At 41.9% G+C, this 12,870-nt stretch overlaps 1 protein-coding gene across 2 annotated transcripts in view; it reads left to right on the top strand.

Annotated features, from left to right (window-relative positions):
- Positions 1-12,870, top strand: part of pan3 (poly(A) specific ribonuclease subunit PAN3) — a 213,166-nt gene that overhangs the window by 164,946 nt on the left and 35,350 nt on the right. For both annotated transcript variants that reach the window (XM_068033549.1, XM_068033548.1), the window contains 3 exons: positions 226-391; positions 1,235-1,322; positions 1,870-2,009. In XM_068033549.1, coding sequence (XP_067889650.1) covers positions 226-391; positions 1,235-1,322; positions 1,870-2,009 — 394 coding nt within the window. The remainder of the gene's footprint in view (positions 1-225; positions 392-1,234; positions 1,323-1,869; positions 2,010-12,870) is intronic.

The following is a 12,870-nucleotide window of genomic DNA, read 5'->3' as shown; positions in this document are numbered from 1 at the left end:
TTTGAACTAGTTGAGGAAAACCTCGAAAGTGGCTATCCATCCAGAAGTTCAAGATTTTTTAAAGACCTGCTATCCCTTGGCTCTCTGCATAAAAATCTTGACCAAAAGCTTTTCTCCAGTTTCTTACATTCATGGTGTATTACTGTTTTTTTTTTAAATTTTACCCCTGCTGGCACCATAAATTAAATTGCTAAAATACCAAAGGGTACTCATTGTTTATTCTAGGCCAACATGATGGACCTCTCCCTCGCCAACATGCAGGATTGCTGCCAGAATCACTTATTTGGGCCTACATCGTCCAACTGAGCTCAGCACTACGGACCATTCATACAGCAGGACTGGCCTGTCGTGTCATGGATCCAACCAAAATTCTTATAACTGGTAAAACCAGGTAAAACTCTGAAATGAGATCCTTCATAATAAACCATTTTTTTGTTTATAATTTTGCATACATTTTCAAATGTTCATATTTGCTGCATTATCCAACAAATATTTGTTTATTGACCTGCAAATTATTCTAATTGTACTCCATTTGTGTACATTTATGAATATTTGGAAAACGAATCCAGTAATAGTACAACATAGAATTCCTTTTGTATTTTTTCTAAGTTTAAACTGGACTTATGGTTTGATTTATTAAATGAAACTCAAAATTGTGAGGGATTCCATAAGCTATCAATTCTGTTAGTCTGTTCTTTGGTTTTGTATTAGTTTTAAGAAGATATTTGCAGGACAGCATCATTATTAAACTTTTTTTAAAAAGTCACCTTCATAGAAAATCCCAAGAAACTTTGGCTTTTTCATTCATTTGAACTGTTTAAGAGACGCTTTGATATCAACATTTAACCCCTGGTCTGTCTTTCCATCTTCTGTAAAACCATCTCGATTTCATTGCCATTTTTGTCTTTGATTGCGTTGTACAAATTTTAATTGTTTTCTTCCTATTCTCTTCAGATTTTTGCACATTTTTATCTTGAACCATATACCAAATTTTAACTTTCAGTGATTTAACTGACAGCAATTCATTCTTAAGTATCTTCATTATTTAAATCAGCAAAATTTTGCCCTCTGCAGTGTTTTGAAATTCTTTTAAATTGGTACTTAAATGTTCCCATTCAGTTTCTGTCTTGTTAAAACGGAACTGCTAAGTTCAAGTTGAAAAATCAGGCTGAAACCATGCAAAATTGCATTTATTATGAAAATGTTTGTGAATTCACTTTGTTGTTGTTGCAAGGTTACGCGTCAATTGTGTTGGAATTTTTGATGTCTTAACGTTTGACAGTAGTCAAAATAATCCACTGGGAATGATGCCTCAGTATCAGGTGAGTACAATAGTATTTTGCTTTTGTCCAGGAATGGTGGCCCATTCCAATAAAATATGTACCATTTTTAAAAAAAGAAAAGCAGCCATTGATAGTATATGATGTTTAGTGCCCTGGCTGAATGTTGCTTTATGATGAGGACATTTCTTTTGAGTGTAAGCCTGAGTTGCATTCCTGCAAGCTGGTGCAACATTAGTAGTTCAGAATGAGCAATGTGCAAGTAAATCTTTTCCATATTCAAAAGTAACTGAATCATCCCTGAGTCATTACATCAACCACATATTCATGGCAGCCCTAGCAGGAAGTAGAACCTGCTATGAGCAGCAAATTTGAATGCAGGAAGAAGCAGCTGGCTAATCAGTTGGTCCACGAGTAAAGAAATAACTTGAACTTTAGATATGCAGATTAAAACCCATGTGCAGTTTATTACGAAACAGGTTATTTTCAACAGCACATATGGGGCACATAAATCAATGTTTTTGTAGTGAACTTCATATTTATCATGGTGTTGTACTTTCAATTCCCAATTTGTGTTTTCTTGCACCAGCAAGCCGATCTGATCTCTCTAGGAAAAGTGGTTTTGGCCTTAGCCTGTAACTCTGTGGCAGGAATCCAGCGAGAGAATTTACAAAAGGCAATGGAGCTGGTGTCCCTCAATTATTCTTCAGATCTGAAAAACCTAATTCTGTAAGTTATTTCACAAAACTGTTCCTTAATTAGCGTAATCTGAAAGTTGCTGTTTTGCTTGAAATATGCTAAGCTGCGGTTATATGTTCTGCCAACAGCATGTTTTCTTCCTGTGTTAGCACCTGTCAGCCATGGCTCAGCTGGTAGCACACTCGCCTCTGAATCAGAAGGTTGTGTGTTTATAAGTCCAGCTCCAAAAACTTGAGCACAAAAATCTAGGCTGACACTTCAGTGCAGTACTGAGACAGTACTGTACTGTCAGAGGTGCTGTTTTTATTAAGTGAGGCTGCATCTGCTCTCTCAGGTGGACATAAAAACTCCCCTAGAACTATTTTGAAGATGAGCACAAGAGTTAACACTGGTGCCCTGGCCAATATTTATCCTTCAATCAACATCACAAAAACAGATTATCTGGTCATTAACGCATTGCTGTTTGTAGGAGCTTGCATAAGAAAATTTGCTGCCATGTTTCCAACATTACAACAGTGACTACTCTTGAAAAGTACTTCATTGGCTGTAAATTGTTTTGGGACGTCCTGAGGTTACAAAACGCACTATATGAAAGCAGTTTGCTAGAGCAAGAATAACTTTCAAATTTGAAATAATTAGCGCCGTTTTACTTAAACAGCTGGTAATAATTTTAATGTACAACTATCTAACAATGTTAATTTCTGTTCAGTTTGAGATAATTTAATGTTGAGTAGATGACTGCTTTTTGTTTTTGAGCATAATGATTCTTATTTTTTTTCCTTACAAATGCATGTTTGGTAACTAGCTAAAAAGTAACCATTCTATAACTTTTATTTTCCTTAAAATTTGGATTTTTAATTCAATCAACCACTACATACAAGATGGGAATTCACTCCATCACACTGGAGAAATCTGCAGTATTCTCCCATTTTAGTTTCACAATTCAAGTCAGAGCACCTTACCCCCAGTCTGCTGACTCTGACTCATTTCTGATCAGATCATAGTTAATTTTAATAAAAGCAAAATACTGCAGATGCTGGAAATCTGAAATAAAAACAGAAAAGCTGGAAATACTCAGCATCTGTGGAGAGAGAAGCAGCGTTAAAGTTTCACACTGACCTGAAGTGTTAACTCTACTTCTCTCTCCACAGATGCTGCCTGACCTGCTGAGTATTTCCAGCACTTTGTTTATATTTCATAGTAAATTTTGTTGCAGCCTAATAATAATAATAACCCTAACTTTCACTCATTTACCCAAAATAAAAGAAAAAGTTTAGATTTTCTTATGACCTTTCTGTCTTAAAATTTGTTTTCATCGCCACCACACCAACCCCCCTTTCATAGAAGCAAGACTTTGCTTTGTTGTTGACAGTTAATTGAAAGATGTTGTTTAAAAACAGCCTTGCTGGAAATCATGCGCTTTAAGCAATAAACAACAGAAACCTTGGTGACCTGGGGAAGATGTTTACAGAGAAGTGACTGGTCAAGATTTATAGGGGTCGGGAGGCTTGACTCTTGAGATATTGTTTTTGGTTTCACTTTGGACATTGTGTTGAGGTGTGAACTGTTTTGATGACAGTTAGAGAAAACCAGCCAAGGAGAGCAGCCACCGTCAGCTCACCCTCTTCCATCTCTTTGAGAATTTCCTGAGAATCAAGTGCAAGAAATGTAGAAAGTGATGCTGCATTTCTCCTGAAAAGCCTGCCAAACTGATCTTCAATGTCACTTGATAAGAACTGCTCTAGAAAGATCCCAGTGACAGGTGCCTATGCATATCTGGGACCAAAAAGGGACAACGGGCATCTTTCCATATCTTTGTTTCTTCAAGAATTAGCAAGTATTTGGTCAAACTATTCTTTTTTGCCTTTTTTGTTCTAACAGACCTCTGCAGAGAGAATTTCTGTATTTTTCAATGTGTGTGGGGAATTTAGAATGGGGAACTTTCATATTTCAATCTGTGTGTTAATGCTTTGCTTTGTTACTGGTTTAAATCTTGTTTTATTATAAACTGATTATGTTTTTTAAAGAAATTTGGTTGGTGTATTTTATTCAGGGAGAAAGAGTAGAGTATATGATTGCATCGGTAACGGTTAACATTTAATAAAAAATGTTGTGACCTGTGGAGAAGTGGTGCTAGAAAAGACAGTGCATTCCTCCCGCCTCGGTCGTAACATATAATTGGGGGCTCAATGCGGGATAATGGAACGCTGATGGCATGCAATTGTAACTGGAGTAATAATAATTGAAAAGAGGAAAAGTTTAAACAAAAACAGGTTTCTTGTTCATTAGAGTAAAGTTTACACTACCGGAATGTCTTTGTCAGTTTCTACGACCTTTCTGGGGAAAGAGGATGTATCCCTGAGTAATTCACCACCTGGTCAGGCTAGGCTAAGGGATTTGGCAGAATTGTTGGTGTTAGAGTTAAAACCAGGAGCTAATAAAGCAGACGTAATTGCAGTAATAGCACACCATTTGAAATTGGAAGAAGAAAAAGGCGAACCAGATGGTAGTGCCGCTGAATTAGCTAAAATTCAGTTTCAAATAAAGCAGCTTCAGCTTGAACAGGAAAAAGAGATGAAACGTCTTGAACTAGAATTTCAAAGTGAAAGTGAAGGAAGGGAATTCGAATTAAAAAAGATGGATCTATGACAAAGGGGTGGTCATTACTTCAGTGAAAGTTCTGGTGATGAAAGATCTGACTCCAGCCCAGGACCCAGTGGAGAGCTGTTTAAATTTGGACAAGCCCTCCAGCAGTTTCAGGAAATGAACATAGAGGCATCTTTCATTCATTTTGAAAGGAGAGCCAGCCAGATGAAGTGGCCGAAGGAAAGCTGGACACTGCTGATGCAAAGCAGATTGATGGGCAGAGCTCATTAAGTTTTTGTTCAATCGTTCATGGGATGTGGGCATCGCTGGCTAAGACAGCATTTATTGCCCATCCCTAATTGCCCTTGAGCAGGTGGTGGTGAGCCGCCGTCTTGAACTGCTACACCATGTGAGGTAGGTACACCCACAGTGCTGTTAGGAAGGGAGTTCTCTGCTTTTGACCCAGTGGCAGTGAAGGAACGGCGATATAGTTCCAAGTCAGGATGGTGTGTGGCCTGGAGGGGAACTTGCAGGTGGTGATGTTCCCATGCATCTGCTGCCCTTGTCCTTCCAGATGGTAGAGGCCGCAGGTTTGGAAGGTACTGTCGAAGGAGCCTTGGTGAGTTGCTGCAGTGCATCTTGTAGATGGTACACACTGCTGCCACTGTGCGTCGGTTGTGGAGGGAGTGAATGTTTGTGGATGGGGTGCCAATCATGTGGGCTGCTTTGTCCTGGATGGTGTCGAGCTTCTTGAGTGTTATTGGAGCTGCAGCCATCCAGGCAAGTGGCGAGTACTCCATCACACTCCTGACTTCTGTCTTATAGTTGGCGGACAAGCCTTGGGGAGTCAGGAGGTGAGTTACTCACTGCGGGAATCCTAGCCTCTGACCTGCTGTTGTAGCCACGGTATTTATATGGCTACTCCAGTTCAGTTCCTGATCAATGGTAACCTCCAGGATGTTGATAGTGGGGGATTCAGCGATTGTAGTGCCATTGAATGTTAAGGGGAGATGGTTAAATTCTCTCGTGTTTGAGATGGTTATTGCCTGGCACTTGTGTGGTGCGTGAGTTATTTAAGAACAAAGAACCAAGAAAATTACAGCACAGGAACAGGCCCTTCGGCCCTCCAAGCCTGCGCCGATCCAGATCCTCTATCTATACCTGTCGCCTATTTTCTAAGGGTCTGTATCTCTTTGCTTCCTGCCCATTCATGTATCTATCTAGATACATCTTAAAAGACGCTATCGTGCCCGCGTCTACCACCTCCGCTGGCAACCCGTTCCAGGCACCCACCACCCTCTGCGTAAAGAACTTTCCACGCATATCCCCCCTAAACTTTTCCCCTCTCACTTTGAACTCGTGACCTCTAGTAATTGAATCCCCCACTCTGGGAAAAAGCTTCTTGCTATCCACCCTGTCTATACCTCTCATGATTTTGTACACCTCAATCAGGTCCCCCCTCAACGTTCGTCTTTCTAATGAAAATAATCCTAATCTACTCAACCTCTCTTCATAGCTAGCGCCCTCCAAACCAGGCAACATCCTGGTGAACCTCTTCTGCACCCTCTCCAAAGCATCTACATCCTTTTGGTAATGTGGCGACCAGAACTGCACGCAGTATTCCAAATGTGGCCGAACCAAAGTCTATACAACTGTAACATGACCTGCCAACCCTTGTACTCAATACCCCGTCCGATGAAGGAAAGCATGCCGTATGCCTTCTTGACCACTCTATTGACCTGCGTTGCCACCCTCAGGGAACAATGGACCTGAACACTCAAATCTCTCTGTACATCAATTTTCCCCAGGACTTTTCCATTTACTGTATAGTTCACTCTTGAATTGGATCTTCCAAAATGCATCACCTCGCATTTGCCCTGATTGAACTCCATCTGCCATTTCTCTGCCCAACTCTCCAATCTATCTATATTCTGCTGTATTCTCTGACAGTCCCCTTCACTATCTGTCGCTATCAGCCCAAGCCTGGATATTGTCCAGGTCTTGCTGCATTTCTACACGGACTGTTTCAATGTCTGAGGAGTCGCAATCATCAGCGAACATCCTCACTTCTGACCTAATGATTGAAGGAAGGTCATTGATGAAGCAGCTGAAGATGGTTGGGCCTAGGACACTACCCTAAGGAACTCCTGCAGTGATGTCCTGGAGCTGAGATGATTGACCTCCAACAACCACAACCATCTTCCTTTGTGCTAGGTATGACTTCCACCAGCAGAGAGTTTCCCCCCGATTCCTATTGACTCTAGTTTTGTTAGGGGTCCTTGTTGCCATACGCGGTCAAATGCTGCCTTGATGTCAAGGACAGTCACCTCACCTCTTGAGTTCAGCTCTTTTGTCTATGTTTGAACGAAGGCTGTAATGAGGTCAGGAGCTGAGTAGCCCTGGCGGAACCCAAACTGAGCGTCACTGAGCAGGTTATTGCTAAGCAAGCGACAGCTTCCATCGCTTTACTGATGATCGAGAGTAGACTGATAGGGCGGTAATTGGCCGGGTTGGATTTGTCCTTTTTGTGTACAGGACACACCTGGCCAATTTTCCACATTGCCAAGTAGATGCCAGTGTTGTAGCTGAACTTGAATAGCTTGGCTAGGAACGCGGCAAGTTCTGAAGTACAGGTCTTCAGTACTATTGCCGGAATGTTGTCGGGGCCCATAGCCTTTGCAGTATCCAGTGCCTTCAGTCGTTTCCTGATATCACGTGGAGTGAATCGAATTGGCTGAAGACTGGCATCTGTGATGCTGGGGACTTCAGGAGGAGGTCGGGATGGATCATCCACTTGACACTTCTGGCTGAAGATTGTTGCAAGTGCTTCAGCCTTATACTTTCGCACTTATGCGCTGGGCTCTCCCATCAGTGAGGATGGGGATATTTGTGGAGCCGCCACCTCTAGTTCGTTGTTTTATTGTCCACCACCATTCACAACTGGATGTGACAGGACTTCAGAGCTTCGATCTGATCCGTTGGTGTGGGATCGCTTAGCTGTGTCTATCGCATGCCGCTTATGCCGTTTGGCATGCAAGTAGTCCTGTGTTGTAGCTTCACCAGGTTGACACATCATTTTAAAGTATGACTGGTGCTGCTCCTGGCATGCCCTCTTGTACTCTCCATTGAACCAGGGTGATCCCCCGGCTTGATGGTAGTGTTGGAGTGGGGGATATGCTGGGCCATGAGGTTACAGATTGTGGTAGAGTACAATTCTGCTGCTGCTGATGGTCCACTGTGCCTCATGGATGCCCAGTTTTGCGTTGCTAGATCTGTTCGAAATCTTTCCCATTTAGCATGGTGATAGTGCCACACAACACAATGGAGGGTATCCTCAATGTGAAGACTGGACTTCATCTCCACAAGGACTGTGCGGTGGTCATTCCTACCAATACTGTCATGAACAGATGCATCTGCGACAGGCAGATTGGTGAGGACGAGGTCAAGAATGTTTTTCCCTCTTGTTGGTTCCCTTACCACCTACTGCAGACCCAGTCTAGCAGCTGTGTCCTTTAGGTTATTCTCGCTGCTTATGAGTTGGTCTCTGAAGCGTACAGTCAGAAATTTCAGAACTTCCGATGACAGCCTGGGAAGACTTGTATAGAGTTTGAGAGGGTAAAGCAAATTAATTTTGATTGTTGGATGCGGGCACTAAAGGTAGAGGCCACGTACGAGACCCTTAGGGAACTAATTCTCCTGGAAGAATTTAAAAATTCTCTCCCTCCATTCGTAAGAACCCATGTAGAGAACCAGAAGGTTTCAACAGCAAGACAGACAGTGGAAATTGCTGATGATTACGAGCTTGTTTATAAGCCTAAACCCTTCGTCCATCACCCCCAAAAATCCGAGAAGGATAGAAGGTGGGAGGGTGAAAGGAGGGCAAGTCGCCGGGGACAAGAAGAGACAGTTGGGAAGACCCTGGGATCACCACCTCAGCCAGAAAGAAGATGCTGAGATTGGAAGTTAGGCCCACAAGCCTAAGGACATGTTTGTGCAGAATGCTGGATGATGTGGGGTAAACCCATGGGACTTATTGGGGTACACAAAGCCAATGTAGAGAAAGGGCCCTGACCGCGAGTACGACATATCAGGCTGTATCTGACTGCACAAGGGACGTGAATAAGATACCTGAGAGTTGTAGGGAATTCTTGTCAAAAGGACAAGTAACACCTTATCCCTCAAGTGAGGTAGGTAAACCTGTAGTTATACTTAGGGATACAGGAGCCACCCAAACTCTTTTACTGGGAAAAGGCATAACTTTTCCACCAGAGAGTGCACCAAGGTTTTAGTGAATGGTATTGGCGGGGAGTATGTACCCATACCTATGTATCAGGTGTACCTAGAGTGTGACCTCATGTCTGGAACGGTAACTGTAGGAGTTGTGCATAGTTTGCCTATAGATGGAATTGGCCTACTCTTGGGGAATGATTTGGCCGGAGCGAAGGTAGTAGCTCCTCCAGTAGTCAAGGAAAGACCATGTGACGTCAAAGAGACAGAACAGTTGCAGGAAAAGGTTCCTGGAATTTTTCCTTCATGTGTAGTGACCCGAGCAATGGCTAAACAAGTTCCATTGTCAGAGGTCAAATTGGCACTACAGTCAGATAGTCGAATATCTGAAATTTTCTTTGGGGATTTGGATAATCCGAAGGAAATGTTCAATAAATCATCTTTGATCAAGGCTCAGCAAGCCAATCCAGAGGCAAATAAAGTGGCGCAATCGGCTCTAACGGAAGCTGAAGCAAAGGGAGTTGTGGAAAGCTACTATATTAAAAATGGGATTCTGATGAGGAAATGGAGACCTCATCACATACTGAAGAATGGATGGTTGTTCACCAAACAGTGGGACATACCGCCGGAAAATATTAAGGATAGCGCATGAAATTCCTATAGCGGGACATGTGGGAATCCTGAAGAACAGATCACATCTAGGTCGACATTTGTTCTGGCCAGGTCTTTTCAAGGACGTGGTACAATTTTGTAAAACATGCCAGATTATGGGAAAACTGCAACCTGCCATAAAACCGGCACCTCTAATTCCCATGCCAGTTTTTGGGGAACCATTTAGCAGGGTGTTGGTAGACTGTGTAGGACCTTTACCTAAAACAAAAGTGGGACACCTATCTATACTCACTATCGTGGATATGGCTACTCGGTTCCCAGAAGCCATTCCTTGAAAACAATTTCTGCTAAAGTAGTGGTAGAGAAGTTCACCCAGTTACTCACTAGATATGGAATACCGATTGAGATTCAGTCAGATCAAGGTTTCAATTTTACGTCTAAAAATTTTCAGGACGTTATGGATAATTTGGGTGTAACACAGTTAAAGTCCTCAGCATACCACTCACTGACACAAGGGGATTTAGAAAGGTACCGTCAGACCTTCAAAACGATGATCAGGGCATACTGTCATGAATGTTCCTGTGATTGGGATAAAGGGCAAGAATTTCTTTTGTTTGCCACAAGGGGTTCGCCTAATGAGTCTAGTGGTTTTAGGCCTTTTGAATTAGTTTATGGACATGAGATAAGTGGTCCCCTAAAACTAATTAAAGAAAGGTTTTTAGAACAGAGGGACGAATCTTCTGTGTTAGATCTGTATTCCGGGAGTGGCTCACAAGAGCCTGCAAAGTGGCTCAGGAACACCTTAATGCTTCCCAAACAACCATGAAGAAATGAGCAGGCAAGCATGCCAAGATCCGAACATTTCAACCAGGAAATGAGGTATTAGTATTACTGCAGTTACAGGATGAACTGCTGAAAGCACAGTTCAGTGGTCCATATAAAGTGGTCAAAAGAATTGTTAAAGTAAATTCTTTGATTGAAACCCAGATCGTTGGAAAAAGAATCGGCTGTTTCATATCAATATGTTGAAATAGTATCACTGGGAAGAGGATAAACAAGCACAAGTATGTCAGGTAGCAGGGATAGTGAAGGATGAAAGGGATAGTGAGGATGAGGCAGAAGGCGGCCTTGACAATTCTCAAATTGAACCTCCTACTATCCAGTTCGCTAATACTGAATTGTTATGAAGATTGGACACTATGCTTTCACATTGAGATGCAGAACAACGAGAAGACCTAACAAGGCTCCTCATGCCAGCCACTCATGATGTGGATGTAGGGGAATCCTTTCCTATAAAATAGCATTCGTATCGCTTAAGTTCAGAGAAACAGGCCCAGGTGAAAGCAGAAATCTAATACATGCTGGAAAACCACCTAATTGAACCCAGTCAAAGCAGCTGGAGTTCCCCAATAGTGTTCGTGTCTAAACCTGACTGTTCAACTGGATTCTGCATAGACTACAGAAAGGTTAATGCAGTAACAAAAGCAGACTCCTACCCAATTCCTTGCTTGGAAGAGTGTGTTGACAGAATGGGCAGTGTCACATTTCTTACAAAAATAGATATGTTAAAGGGATACTGGCAGATTCCTTTAACACCCTGAGCTAAAGAAATATCAGCCTTTGTCACACCAAATGGTCTTCTCCAATGCTGAGTGATGCCATTCGGGATAAAAAACTTTTCAGAGACTGATGAACCAAGAGGGTAGCCAGTGTTCCTAACTGTGTCGTTTACCTTGATGTGCTGGTATGCAGTGACATTTGGAAGGACCACTTGAAACAACTGGAAGCTCTGTTTAGAAAATTACAATCAGCTGATTTAGTGGTTAAACCTTGCCAAAGTGAATTTACAAAAGTAAAGGTAACCTACCTCGGACATATAGTAGGGCAAGGACAAGTGTTGCCAGGAACATCAAAAGCACAAGTGGAGTTCCCTCCCCGTGAGACTAAGCAAGAAAATGAGGAGTTTGTGTTATGAAGAGAGATTGAGCAGTTTAGGCCTTTACTCTCTAGAGTTTAGAAGAATGAGAGGAGATCTAATTGAGGTATATAAGGTGATTAAGGGGATTGACAAAGTCGACATAGAGAGGATGTTTCCTCTTGTGGGGCAATCTAGAACGAGAGGTCATAGTTTTGGGATAAGGGGTAGCAGATTTAAAACAGAGGTAAGGAGAAATTACTTCTCTCAAAGGGTCGTGAGTCTGTGGAATTCACTACCCCAGAGTGCGGTGGATGCCGGGACATTGAGTAAATTTAAGGAGGAGATAGACAGACTTTTAATTAGTAATGGGTTGAAGGGTCATGCAGAACGGGCAGGGAAGTGGAGTTGAGGCCGAGATGAGATCAGCCATGATCGTATTGAATGGCGGAGCAGGCTCAAGAGGCTGAATTGCCTACTGCTGCTCCTAGTTCTTATGTTCTACAGGTAAAAAGTGAATGAGAATGAGTGTATAAATGTGTTTTAGTATTGGTCATCTTTTGTTTTTTTCCATTCTTTGTAATGAAACACACTTAAAAAATTGCGTTTCATTTCTCCAAGGATGGAGGTGTTAGGAAAGTGCTTCTATATTTTTTAAGTATATGTTTTTGAGAATTTGCATTTAAATTGTGAAGATGGATTCATTGGAAGGCTGAAGATTTCATAGAAACTGGACTTTGCTTTGTTGTTGACAGTTAATTGAAAGGAGGTGTTCAAAAATAACCTTGCTGGAAGTCATGTGCTTTAAGCAATAAACAAAAAGCTTGGTGACCTGGGGAAGATGTTTACAGAGAAGTGACAGGTCGAGATTTATAGGCATCAGGAGGTTTGACTCTTGAGATATTGTTTTTGATTTTGCTTTGGACAGTGTGTTGTGGTGTGAACTGTTTTGAAGACAGTTGGAGAAAACCAGCCAAGAGCGCAGCCACCATCAGCTCACCCTCTTCCATCTCTTTGAGAACTGCCTGAGAATCAAGTGTAAGTAATAGAGAAATTGATGCTGCATTTCTCCTGAAAGGCCAGCCAGAAATTTCTGATGCCTCTTTTCTCTTGGAAAGCCTGCCAAACTGATCCTCAACATCGCTGGAGAAGAACTGCTCTAGAAAGATCTCAGTGACAGCCATCTATGTGTATTTGGGATGCCAGACCAAGAAGGGACAACAGACATCTTTCCATGTCTTTTTTTCTTCAAGAATTAGCAAGTGTTTGGCCAAAGTATTTTTTGCCTGTTTTTTGTAACAGACCCCTGCAGAGAGAATTTCTTTATTTTTTTCAGTGTGTGTCAATTTGTGTGTGGGGAATTTAAAAAGGGGAACTTTCATATTTCAATCTGTGTTTAATGCTTTGCTGCGTTACTGGTTAAGTCTTATAATAAATGATAATTTCGTTATTAAAGAAACCTAGTTGGTCTATTTTATTCTGGGATAAAGACTAGAGTATATGATTGACTGCATCGGTAACTGGGTAAACATTTTGAAAAGTATATGTTGT

Source organism: Heterodontus francisci, chromosome 6 (assembly GCF_036365525.1).
Source record: "Heterodontus francisci isolate sHetFra1 chromosome 6, sHetFra1.hap1, whole genome shotgun sequence".
In the NCBI taxonomy this organism is placed as follows: domain Eukaryota; kingdom Metazoa; phylum Chordata; class Chondrichthyes; order Heterodontiformes; family Heterodontidae; genus Heterodontus; species Heterodontus francisci.
The sequence above is the reverse complement of the archived record's forward strand: the minus strand, read 5'-3'. Positions and strand labels throughout refer to the sequence as shown.